Source organism: Phascolarctos cinereus, unplaced genomic scaffold, assembly GCF_003287225.1.
Source record: "Phascolarctos cinereus isolate Bilbo 61053 unplaced genomic scaffold, phaCin_HiC Scaffold_5;HRSCAF=322, whole genome shotgun sequence".
Lineage (NCBI taxonomy): Eukaryota > Metazoa > Chordata > Mammalia > Diprotodontia > Phascolarctidae > Phascolarctos > Phascolarctos cinereus.
In genome coordinates, this window is record NW_027555958.1 from 324,974,640 (window position 1) to 324,987,319 (window position 12,680).

At 49.9% G+C, this 12,680-nt stretch overlaps 1 protein-coding gene across 1 annotated transcript; it reads right to left on the minus strand.

Annotated features, from left to right (window-relative positions):
- Positions 1-800: 800 nt before the first annotated feature.
- NES (nestin) lies at positions 801-10,514 on the minus strand. Its single transcript, XM_020991504.2, has 4 exons — positions 9,562-10,514; positions 8,063-8,187; positions 6,210-6,283; positions 801-5,841 (listed from the first exon to the last, which is right to left on the minus strand). Exons 1-4 carry the CDS (start codon positions 10,351-10,353, stop codon positions 1,451-1,453), a joined length of 5,382 nt encoding a protein of 1,793 aa, XP_020847163.1. The 5' UTR covers positions 10,354-10,514; the 3' UTR covers positions 801-1,450.
- Between the last annotated feature and the right edge of the window lie 2,166 nt (positions 10,515-12,680).

Below are 12,680 nucleotides of genomic sequence, written 5' to 3' on the forward strand. Positions count from 1 at the left end.
TGAGTGTCTGGTCTGAGATGCCCACCGTCCTCAGGCCCCTCTCCCCAGACCTCCCACATTAAATTCTCTTCTCCAATCTACTCTGCCCTTTCTCCTGCTAAAACCCCACACCACTACATTCCCTATTCTATGTAGTCTACTCTCCACTTCTACCCGCTCCTTCTACCCCTTCTCCCAGCTTCACAATCCCCTCTGCTAGGAAGTTTTCCCGGACCATACATGCACCCCCTGCCTTCCTTAACTTCTCCTTATAGGTATTTAGAGCTCTGACCGGTTGTCTCTGTTCTGTCTCCCCATGAAACTGAGAGCTTGGGGGTAGATTTAAAACAGGTAAGTCCTGGTGAGAACACAGTGATGAGGGCCCTCTTCCACTGAAGACCTATGCTATCCATGATAGTGGAGTTGAGCTGGAAAGGACCTTAGAGATCAATTATTCCAACCTCTTTATTTTATAGCTACGGAAACTGAGGCCCAGAGCTCTTTCCACTATGCTGCATTTCCTTTCATTTCCCATAAGGCAACCTAATATAAAATGACTTTTATGGGACCTTTAAACCTGGGGACCCTGGGAAGACTCCCCTTTGACAATAAAATTAATCTACCTCTACCTGGGGGACCCCTTAATCCCCAGTCTCATCCCCAGACACCTTTCTCATCCCCCAGGAAGGTTGATCCCCTCCTTTAAATTAGTCCCCAGTCTTTTCAGGCAAACTGTAAGTAGCACCAAGAACCCCACCCAGGGTAGGAATTGGGGGGGGGGGGTGGAGAAGAACAGAGAAGTCAGGACACAATGACAGGAGTGGTGGTGGCTGTGATCACTTTATTCACAAAACCAACCTAGATACCATGGGGGTAGAGGGGCTAAGGGTTCAGGCTGAGCATATTAGAATGCTTGGTGGTCCCTCCTCTCTTATACTGGGTTAGCAATGAAGAGACGTCCCCCACGGCCCACTGCAAGATTGGATAGAGGCAGAGCCTCAGATACTGTCACTACCAGCTCAAGAAGGTTAGAATTCTGTCCCCTAACTTTCCCCTATGATTCTTCCATTTCCACTGCACTCAAAGTAGGGAATACCCCTTATTTCCCCTCTTTGAGAAAGAGAGTTTTGGGGGCAATGAGGGGATGACCACAGTGAGGGACCCAAGGAGGCCTGTGGTGACCAGGATCTGGTCTAAATTTCAGAGAGGAGATGGAAGAAAATACTCCTATACCACTTTTCCAAGGGAGGGAAGAAGGGACTGAATTGCTTTTTCCAGAGCTTCCATTTTGGGGAAATCCTTTTTCTCCAACCCACCTCCTGACCCTAGGGGTCAAAACACTGAAGTTAGGTCATGAGTCACGTCAAGACGAAGACTCCCAAGCTCGAGGGGAATGTGGGGTGGGGGGATTACCATTTCTGCTGTCCCTTGTCCCCTCCCCAGAGCTAGAAGAGAGAAGAGAGACCCCTTTCTACTCATCCCCTGAGGACCAAGAATCTCTATCCTCTTCCTTGCTCTGAGTGAATTTCAGAAATGGTCTCTGCTCCAGGATGAGGGGACCTCCACTCCACTGGGTATGGGAGGAGAGCTCCTCCTCAGGGGCTTTCCCTTCACCTCCCTCCCTCTCCAGGGCCCATAGCTTCCCCTGGCTCGCCTCCTCAAGCTTCCCCAACCCGTTTAATATTTCTCCTCTGATGTCATCTGGTTGGTCCAGGCTGGGACCCCCACCATTGAGGCTAGCCCCTGACTTCCTGACACTGTCGTCCACTCTGCAGGGTATGTCTATCAGGTCACCGTCTGAGGCTTGATACTCCTTATCCGAGGGGCTCAGGTCACTCACTCCTAAAAGGCCTTGACTTTGTGGTAGGGGAGGCTCCAGCTCCTCCTCCTCCAGGTCGGAGTGTCCCCTATCTTCAGTGTCATGAGAATGCTCTTCTTCAGAGTCAGATTGTATATCGCTGTCCAGGGACTTTGGTCTATCTGAGGGCTCCATCTCTTTCTCAACCTCCAGAACTGCAGGACAGGGATTTTCTGCTCCCTCCCTCTCTCCAGCATCTGAGGGGGCATCAGCATTTCTGTCCCTTTCCTCCTTGGGTTCTTCTTCCTTATGGTAACTCACTGGACTTCCCAAAGAGTGACCCAGCTCCCAGTGTCTAATTCCCTCACCTCTCCCATCATTGTCGTCATCGTCGTCGTCATCATCATCACCATCCTCTTCCTCCTCTGCACTTTCTTCTTCATCTGCAAACCCATCAGACTCTCCATCCCGATCCCAGGTAGGAGGGTCTAGCAGCAATTCGGACCCATGCCTCACAGTGCCCACTGGTCCCCCAGGGCTCCCAGGTAAGAGGGAAGCATCAGCAGCAAGGTCCTCAAAGTCTTCAGACACTTCAGAGTCAGGAGCCCCCTCCTCATCCTCCTCTCCTTCACATGGCTGAGTCTTACTGGCCTCAGCATGCCTGGGTGGGGAGTCCCAGGTATCATCTTTATGCTCCTCTTGAGGAGAAGGATGTTCCTTTCCAATAATCCCCCAGCTAGATGAGTCTGGGTCCCTAGAGTAAAGGCCCAAGGGTGTGGAGTCTGGGAGAGTCTCACTCAGATCATCCTCCTCACTCTCCTCCACCTCCTCTTGAAAGACTGCTGAGCTGTCTTGAACACCAACTTTCCCTATTTCCCTGACCAGCTCCTCACTGGCCCTTGTTCTCTCCTCTGTTTCCCAGCTTTCCCATAACTCTTGGTTGCTGTCAGCCCTAAAAGAGGACCCCAGAGGGTCTTTGGGAAGTGAGCTGAAGGGCTGTGGCATTTGCTCCGAGTATCCCTCAACTTGGGGGCTCTGGAGATCTTCTGAGGCCCTTACCTCTTGTTTTGTTTCCTCTTGGGGTCCTCCCTGGCCCATGAGGTGAGATTGAATGGTGGCACCCTCTTCATCATCAGTGTTGTCGATTGTAGTTTTTGCAGAGAAGGTGTCTGAAGGGGGTCTAAGGTCTTCCCCCATTCCTAAAGACTTCCCCTGCTCTAATTCTTCCAATAGCTCTGTGGCCTCTAAATGGGGGTGACTTCCACTCTCCATAAGCAGCCTGTTGGACTGCTGGTTCAGTTCATCTGTTTCCTGCACATGCTTTCCAGTCTGTCTCTCCAACTGCTCCACTGAAGTTTCTAAAATCACTTCCACGTAGTGTGGCTCTGATGGCCCCTCTTCCCAGTTCTCTAATTCTGATTCCTCCCTTTCCAGCTGTTCTTGACTTCTTACCTCTTCCTTCTCTGATGGCTTTAGACCCACTATAGATCCATTATCCCCTGGGGTTACTCCATCACTCTTCCTGAAGGCTCCATCTTCCTTTAACATCTGCTCTGCCATTGCTCCAAGTTCTGGTGACTCTACCTCCTTGAACTCCACCTGGGGGCCTTTGGTCATCCCCTCCTCAATGGTTTCCTTTGTTGGAAATTTCTGCTCTTCAGACTCCTGGCTCCCCAGCTCCTCTTCTTCAGCCTGCCAGGACTCAGCAGAGCTACCATACTGCAATCCTGCCTCCTCTACAACCTCCCAGTTCCTTTCAAGGCCACTTTGCTCTCCTGGCTTCAGCTTTGCAGTTTCTTCATGATCCTTTCCAATCTCACATGGGCCTTTTTCATCTCTGCCGCTGGACTGCCCTTGGCCCATCCTAGCCACATCCTCTGGTTTTTGAAGAGCTAGGCTTTCCACTTCCAGAGACTGCAATGTTTCCTGGTTCTCCTTCCTCTCCAATTCTACTTTTCCCTCTTCTGGAATCTCCTGGTTTTCCTCCATCTCCAAGTTACCCTTATCCAGAGATCTTAATGTCTCCTGCATTTCCTTTTCTGACAAACCTAATATTTCTTGCATCTCCTCCCTCTCCTGGTTTTTGTCTTCTGAAAAACACAGTATTTCCTGGATTTCCTCTTTTAGGGGCTTCAGTATTTCCTGGTTTTCTTCTTCTGGAGGTCCTAGTGTCTCCTCGTTGTCCTCCCTCTCCAGGTCTTCTGGAGAGCTCACCATTTCCTGAATGTCATCTGGAGATCCCAGAGTCTCCTGATTCTCCTTCCTCTCCAGGACTCCTTCTAGAGAACTCACTGTCTCCTGTTTGTTCTCTTCTGGAGAACCCAGTGAGTCCTGCTTCTCCTCTCTCTCCAGGTTGCCTTCTTTTGGAGAGCTCAATATCTCTTCATTCTCTTCTCCTAGAGACCTCAGTGTCTCTTGCATCTCATTTTCTGGAGACTTCAGTATCTCTTGGTTCTCCTCTCCTGGAAAACTCAATATCTTTTGGTTCTCACCACATGGCAGATTCTCCTGGATCTCCTCATCTGGAAGAATCTGGGTCTCCTGGATCTCCTTACTTGCGAGACTCTGGGTCTCCTGGAGTTCCTCACTTGGCAGCTTCTGGGTCTCCTGGAGTTCCTCACTTGGCAGCTTCTGGGTCTCCTGGATCTCCTTACTTGGAAGACCCTGGATCTTCTGGAATTCCTCACCTGGCAGCTTCTGGGTCTCTTGGATCTCCTCACCTAGAAGAATCTGGGTCTCCTGGATCTCCTTACTTGGAAGGCCCTGGGTCTTCTGGAGTTCCTCACTTGGCAGCTTCTGGGTCTCCTGGATCTCCTTACTTGGAAGACCCTGGGTCTTCTGGAATTCCTCATCTGGCAGCTTCTGGGTCTCTTGGATCTCCTCACCTAGAAGAATCTGGGTCTCCTGGAGTTCCTCACTTGGCAGCTTCTGGGTCTCCTGGATCTCCTTACTTGGAAGGCCCTGGGTCTTCTGGAGTTCCTCACTTGGCAGCTTCTGGGTCTCCTGGATCTCCTTACTTGGAAGGCCCTGGGTCTTCTGGAGTTCCTCACTTGGCAGCTTCTGGGTCTCCTGGATCTCCTTACTTGGAAGACCCTGGATCTTCTGGAATTCCTCACCTGGCAGCTTCTGGGTCTCTTGGATCTCCTCACCTAGAAGAATCTGTGTCTCCTGGGTCTCCTTACCTAGAAGACTCTGGGTCTCCTGGAATCCCTCACTTGGCAGCTTCTGGGTCTCCTGCCTCTCCTCACCTGGTAGCTTCAGGGCCTCCTTGATCTCTCCATCCAGAATCCTGAGTGTGTCCTGAAACTTCTCCTCTGAAATTTCAGGTGTTTCCTGGATCTCACCTGGCAGCCTCAGGGTCTCCTGTATCTCCTCCCTGTCTAGGGCCCCTCCTTTTTGCCATGCCTCTTGTTCCAAATTCTCTGTGATTGTCTCTTTAGCTTCTTCTTCCTCCTCTGCCACCCCCTGGATTTCTGTTTCCTCCTTCTTTTGGTATTTACTAGGATCTGGAGCTGGGGGCTGGGAACTACTGAAACCACTGAGCTCCTCTTTCTCTTCCTCCCCATCTTTGGCCTTCATGGGGTCAATAGCAGAGTCAATTGCTAAGTCAATTTTTCCATCCTCAACTTGTTCCATTAGCTCATCTGGACAAGGAAAGCTGGGGACCTGTTGTTTCTCAATCCCTGGTTCTTCAGACCCCAGATTACTGCCCACTCCAATGCCTACCTTGGCTTTGGCCCATGGGAGCTTTAGAGCAGCCAGGTGGTCACTATCCTTTGGCTTGGGTCCATCAAAAGATGGCCCCTGGAGAAGGTAGGAGGGTGCCACCTGGGCTTGGACTTCCCTCCTAGAGCCTGAGTGGTGAGCTTGGGAAATGGGTGGGATGGGGGTGCTGGCCAAGGTGGGTGTCTGGGTTGGGAGGAATCCTTGACTCTTCACAAACGTAGGCATTGGGGTCCTAGGTGTATCCACCATGGGAAGGGGTGTGGGACTCAGGACAGGAGGCCAGGGTCCTGGGCGCCGGATCTCAGGTGTCCCAGGGATACACAACTCCACCTTGGGGTCTGAAAAGATAGAGGGGATAGAGGCAGAGTCAGTATGTGAACTTGGGGGAATACCCCCTTATCTACAACATTCCTGCTGAACTTCTCCCCCAGTATTCCCTACTACCACATTCCTGAACCCCTTTCCATCATCAATATCTAGCCTCAAATACCTTCCCTTGATCGAGGGGGATCCCTTTGAAGTGGAATTTATTCTAAAATTTGGGTGTCTATGGGGGCAAGAAGTCTAAGATGGGCAAAACAAGGCTTACCATGTACCAGTAAGAGGAATAAAGGTTGGGGAAGGGTGTCAGGATACTGAAGGAGCCTTCTCTTGATGGGTGGAGGGGCAAGGCAAGGGGGTAGAGTGAGTGACAGCATCTTCTTACCAGGAAAGATGGCAGTGGCCTTTGAATCTATATTGGATGTATGCAGCCGGGAACTCTCAGCCTCCAGGAGTGTCCTAGAAACAAAGGAAGAGGTCCTAGGTTACTCTGATTGCCTGATTAATTAAACCAATCCAGCATGGAAAAATGACTGTTTGTATCTTTCCCCTTGCCCCAACATGACAGGTACATTCACAAAATGAGAGATCCAGAACAAATATATTCATGGACAAAGGTTAATAGTCCCACAGACACACAAACGTGGCAATCACTCACTAGGGTACTTACACACAGTTATGCCATCATCCAAAGTCACACAGCCACATAGACACAAAATTACACAGCACAATCACACATGCATACACACGTTGCTTTGGAGACTGTGTGTCTCTCCCACTCTGGAATCTATTCCCTCATGCCCATGACCTCATCCTCTCCCTGTGGGGGCTGGGGGGCACTATTCTCATGCTAATCAGCTGCCATTGTCCAGACAGCCATCTGGAGGGTCTGGGAAGGGGGGCTTCCTTGGGGGAAGCAGGAATTCTCAAGCCGTTCCCATGGGATGAGCTCCCCCATCTTGCCATGCAGAATGAAGGGGAGCTGTGCTCAGACAATAGCAAATGAATTCAGAATTCTAAACCCCTCTGCCCCACACCCCTACAAAGAACCCAAGTTATAATTCCTCAGGGCCCCCTCTCCTCTTTTCTCTCAGTAGTTTGATTGGGGGTCAAGGCCCTTGTCTTGGGATCTCCAAGCACTCTGGATCTCAGGTCCTTTTAAAGACAGGAATCATCATGTCCATCCCCCACCTCTGGGTAGGACATACTTCCTACCTACCTCCCCCTATCACCAATGGAAAAAGGGAAGACAATGTCTTGCAAGTCAATTAAATAAACATTGTTACATGCCTTTTCTCCCTGTATCCAAGAAAGCAAAAGCCATTGACATTTCTCTTCCCCACCCCTTCCTTCTATCTAACCTCCATCCTTCTGACAACAATGTTCACTCCTCCCCAACCTTCTTTCCTCTGGATCCTGACCACCCCCACCCCCCAAACCTTTTACCGTCATCCCTTCCGATCCCTTTCACGTTCATTCTCACCCTGCCCCTCTCCCATCTCTCCCAATCTAACATTGTGTCCTTGTGCCTTGTGGACCTAGCCCAGGATTCAGGACTTTCCTGGGGACTTAGGACAGAGATCAGAAGGGAAATGGGCTTGTTAAGTTCAATTGCAGCTGCCTGAGTAGGAAAGAGTTCAAAGTTGCTGTGGACCATGGAGAGATGGGTCCCAGGGGGTATAAGTATGTGGAGGTAAAGTGTTGGTGCTCCTACGAAACTGTTTGGAAGTATAAGGACACACTCTCTCTCTCTTTTTTTCTCTCTCTCTCTCTGTTAAGCTTGTAAGCCTCTTCCCACTTTGTTGCATAGAATTAAGGTGGCAGGCTTAATGAAAACCAGGCCATGGATACTAGAAGACACAAATGTCCTAGACCAGCTCTTGGCCTCTCTGTATCACATTCATCTGGAACCCAGGCCTGATGATATAAGGGTGTGAGGGGATGTGTGGGAAGAGAGATGTAGAACTTATGGGGAGAACTGGTACAGTGGTTCTCTCCCCGGAGTTTAAAAGGGGCTGTAAAAGAAAGAAGGAACCTGAGAAATGTGCTTCAAAACCTTTGTTCAACATATGAACATACTGAGACTCAGAGGAAGGGAAAGGACTTGTCTAAGATCACACGGTAAGTTAATGGCAGGTCTGGGATTTGAACCCAGGTGTCTTGACTCCTAGTTTGAAGATTCCTGTTCACTGAACCATGATGTCCTAGGGAATAAGGGTTCTGGGGAAAAGGCCTCACCTATACGTGGCCACTTCTAGGTTAAGGGACATTTTCAGGTGCATCAGCTGTTGCCGATCTTCCAGGACCTGAGCAATCTGGTTGTGGAGATCCTGTTTCTCCTGCTCCAGGGCCTCCACCACCAGCTGCAAAACAAGGAACAGAAAAATCAGCACCTCCCTTTCATTCTTCTTAAAGGATAGGAAGGTCTTCCCATCCCTCCTGGTCAAAATAGCAGCTTATTCCCTCTTGTTCATTGCTCTGGGGAGATAACCTTTGCATGTGCCTTCCCCCAGGAAAATTTCCTTTTGGAGATCCACAGGCAAGAACTGCATCCTCTCTCCCTTTTTTTTTTTCCAGGGGGGAGGCAGAAAGGATTCTTCAACAATGTTCTCAAAGGGTTTGTATCACATGGCTCAGCCCTGTGAGGATGCTCAGTCCTCCAACATTTAACTCTAAAGCAAATACATAAGGGAGAAGAGAGGAGAAAGAACAGAAAAAGAGGAGAAAAGTGGAAACAAAAGAGGAAGGGAGGAAAACTACTACCTGAGAACTTAAGCAATTCCCTCCCCTCAATTTTTCACCCTCCCCACACCCAATTTTGTGTCCTTCCCTTTCATTCCAAGCTTTAACTCCCTCCTCTGCCCGTGTTTCCTGAAATCCTCCTTCTCCTCTAGGACCCTGGCCCCTCACTCCCCATTCAGGTCCTAACTGGGAGGTTGTTTTCACAGCTGTCAGTCACAGCTGTGTGTGAGAGTAGGGACAGCTGTCTCTGCTTCTCTGGAATGTGAAGCTCCCCCCAGGGAGCATTGGAACAAGGCAGAGAGGGGCTGGAAGTCTGGATGCCTGGGTCCCCAGACCCATTCGCCGGGCCCTGTTAAACCCATTGGGAATCTTTTGCTGTCTCAATAGAAGCTGCCAGAGTAGGGAAGAGTTCATAGTTTCTGTGGACCACAGAGAAGGGTCCCAGGGGGCATAGGTATGTGCAGGCTGGGGAATAAAGTGTTAATGCTCCTACAAAACCGTTTGGAAGTAAAAGGGCACACTTTCTCTCTGTCTCTGTCTGTGTCTCTCTGAAAATTGCCAACCAGCTCTCTTCATCCTACCAGGGAATTCTTGAGGAAAACTTTGGGATACCCCAAAGGACATCTTTGGGTGTGGGAGCTGGGGACTCTAGGTGTCCTATATATAGAATGTAATCCTTTTCTGGCATTGCGAATGTCTCCAATGACAAGGGAACATGGATTTTGCTAAGGTTCCCCTCCTCTGGCCAGGTCCCCTTTTCTTTCATACTCCCCACACTTTGGAGAGACTAGGAAGATCGATCTCTTCCAACCAAAGCAGATTCCAACAGAACTTCTTCAATCACACTAGCTAGGGGGAAAGAGGTCAAGGCTGGAAGACACTAAGCAAGACAGGCAGGGACAAGGGACGACTGGGAGCAATCAATGGGCAGGAGCTGGGAAAGAGGGACCAGGGCTCAGGAGAGAGAAGCAGAGGGGCAGGGGCATAGCACTCACCTGGTACTTCTCTCCTGACTCCTGTTGCTCCTGCCACTGGCCTTCCAGCCTCTGCTCCAGCATCTCTCGACGGCTCTGGAGCGCTGCCCTCTCTACGTCCAGCCGCTGCACCTCTCGTTGTCCCTCTCGGGTCCCTTGCATCGCCTGACCTAGCCTCTCCCGGGCCTGTCCCAGGGAGGCCTCCATGCAGGCAACGCGGGCCTGATAGCCTTCCACTGCGCCCCTCCACGCCTCCCCGAACGTGCGGGCTAGGTCCTGCACGTCGGGGGCAGGGGCATTATCGGGAGCCCTGCGAAAGGTCTCCAGGCCCAGAGCGGAGCGGGCCACCTGGGCGCTCATTCCCGCCCGCTCCTGCTCATGTGCCACCACTAAAGCCTCGAGCTCCTTCTCCAGCTCGGCTGCCTGGTTCCCTAGACACACCCCTGCCCACTTCTCGGCCTCCAGCAGCCGGCGGCTCTCGGCCACCTGCTCCTTAGCTCGCTCCCGGGCTAACCGCTGCTGCTGGCATCGGCTTGCCACCCCTTCTACCTCCTCCAGAAGATTGTCCCTGGCCACTTCGGCAGCATGCTTCTCGCTCCAGCGCTGGTCCAGCAGGGCCCGCAGGGCACTCAGCTCCTCCTCCGCCTGGCTTCTCCAGGATGGTTCTCCAGGGAGCTCCCGGAGGCTCCCAATCTCCAGCCGAAGCCTCTCGTTTTGCTCCTCCAGAGACTTGACCCGGGACAAATAAGCCTCCAGCCTCCGATTGAGCTCCCACATCTGGACAGACTCCTCTCCCAGGCAGCCCTCCATCATCCTTAAAGCCACCCCGGACGGAGAAGTGCGCTGAGGGAGAGGAGAAAGGGGCGGGTCCCCAAGCACCTCGGAGAGCCGGGAGAAGAACCAGGGTGAGAGGGCTAGGGAGGAACTGGGGGAGCTTCCGGAGAGACTTGGTGAGGAGAGGAGAGCGAGTGGCGCTATTCATACTCCCGCCGGCTGGGAAAAGGGGGCGGAGACAGGGAAGACTTAACCCCTTGACAACCAAAAGCTATAGCCAACATTTGCATTGGGCATCTCTTTTAGGCAGTTCTGTACAGGAAGGGATATTCCGCGAAAATATAGTCCCTGTCCTGGGGAGCCACCAGCCTGATTGGGGGAAAGGATTTAGGAAGTTCATGATAGTTGTGTTCAAGCAGTGGGAGTTCTGTCTTGTGGAAGAGGACATATTCTACTTGGTTCCAGAGGGCAGAAGCAAGACCTCGATGAGAGGAAATTGCAAACAAACAAATTAATTTTCCATGTCAGAAAAAACTTCCTGTCCCAAAGTGGAACCGGTTTCCACTTAAGTTAGTGAGTTCTCCATCCTCATAGGTCTCCTAGTACAGGCTAGATGACAAACATTCACACGATAGGAATGTTTTTCTTAGGGATTCCTGTCCAGGTAGGAGTTGACTGAACAAAATGAACTCTTTGCCCCCTTCCAGCTTCAGTGTTCTGTGATTCTGTGCTTCCTAGGGGACAAAGATACAGACACAGAGTTTAAGACAAGAACACAGGATCTAGTTTCCCAGAGTTCTAGGTAGCTGGATAGGGAGAACGGAAAAGCAGAACAGAAAGTGACAGTTTAGGGAGGCTTCTTGGAGTAGAAGAATATGAAAAAGGGTTGAGAAAGAGTAAGGAATGAACCCAGCAGAAAATGACCTAGCATTTATTACGTGTTTACTATGTTCCAGGCACTGTGCTAAGCTCTGGGAATATAAAGAATGTATGGAAAACAATTTATGAAAAGACTCTGAAAAGACAGAAGATGAGATTATGGGGCTGGATCAGGGTAAGGACTAGTAGCCATAACTACAGCCTAGGAAACAAGGCCAGGGACATTGTGGGAGACTCCCTTTCACAGTCAACCTGTCTCATCTTCCCCATCAATCTGGAGTCCTGAGCCAGGGCACTGGTGGTGGGTTAGGACTTGGGGTGCTAAGGGCCTGCAGAACTTCTTGGTGCTACTTGACACTCATTCCTCCTGCCATTTTCTCTAACCCTAACTTCTTTTAAGTATCAGGCGTTCTCTTCCAGAAGACATTCTAGTCTTCAGTCTCTACCAGGCAGGAAGGCTGAGATTATCAAGAAGAGAGTGCCCTCTGGTGGCTAAATAGGCTACTTAAGGAAATGATAAATCGAAGCAGGTGGTTTGTGATAGAGGTGAAGAAACAAAGTCTAACAGCCTCTCTGGATTTGGGGAGAGCAGGTTTCAAAGGATTCAAAGGAATAATAGGTACAAAGTACAGATTAAGATGCATTTTTTGTCACGACCAATGTTGGAATTTGTTTTGCTTGACTGTACATGTTTGTATGGGGGGGAAAGTGACCATCCCACTTAGCATTTAGGAAGACAAAGCTCTGAGCATAGCCAGTTTTGTTTCTAAGATCTTAGAAAAGCTGGTTTCAGAAAACTCAGAAATAGGATAGATAGGATCCCATTGCCTGAGGACTTGAAAGGGAAGATAGCTGAAAGATGGGATAGTGTAGAAGAAGGAAGAGAAAGGAAGAAAAAAGAAAAGAAAAAAAGAAAGCTATTCTGACAATAAAATCACAAATGATCCTTTGGAAGAAAAAAATATGTAAATAGGTAAAAATAGAGGCTGGTTTTTATTGTTGTTGTTTCTGATTACAGTTGCTCAAAGAGTTCTCCATAAGTTTTAGACTTTTAAAATGTAGAAAGAAGGAAGGGCTCATAGAAAGAGCCTGAAGGGACTTTAAAGATTATCTCATCCCACATCCAGTCTTAAGAGGAAACTGAGGCCAAGAGAAGGCAACTATGTGACCTTGGAGCCAGTGGCCAGTGGCATAGCTAGGCTTGAATGGTTACCCAGTATAATGCTCTTTCCAGTTTTATTCACTGCTTAAGCAACCAAGAATGAACACAAAAGTGTTGATCACAAACCTGTCAGAACAGTATCAGCAAGGCTAAAGCCCAGCATGAGCCTTGCCAAAAATTCTAGAGAAAATAAAAGGAACTTTTGAAGGTAAAGTTAAAATAAGAAGACAATTAGCCAAGGGACGGGCACAGGGCTTGATTCTCTACAGGTTCAGACACAAGTCCTTTCTGTATTCCTTCCTATCTTCCAGTCTTCATTCCACCT

What these genes read in the sequence shown, in the direction of transcription:
- NES (XM_020991504.2), bottom strand. Translation starts at nt 10,353, where the DNA reads ATGATGGAGGGCTGCCTGGGAGAGGAGTCTGTCCAGATGTGGGAGCTC. An exon ending in AGTCAGGAGAGAAGTACCAG is followed by an intron (nt 8,188 to 9,561) that starts GTGAGTGCTATG and finishes CTTGTTTTGCAG; the next exon opens with CTGGTGGTGGAGGCCCTGGA. An exon ending in GGCCACTGCCATCTTTCCTG is followed by an intron (nt 5,842 to 6,209) that starts GTAAGAAGATGC and finishes CTATCTTTTCAG; the next exon opens with ACCCCAAGGTGGAGTTGTGT.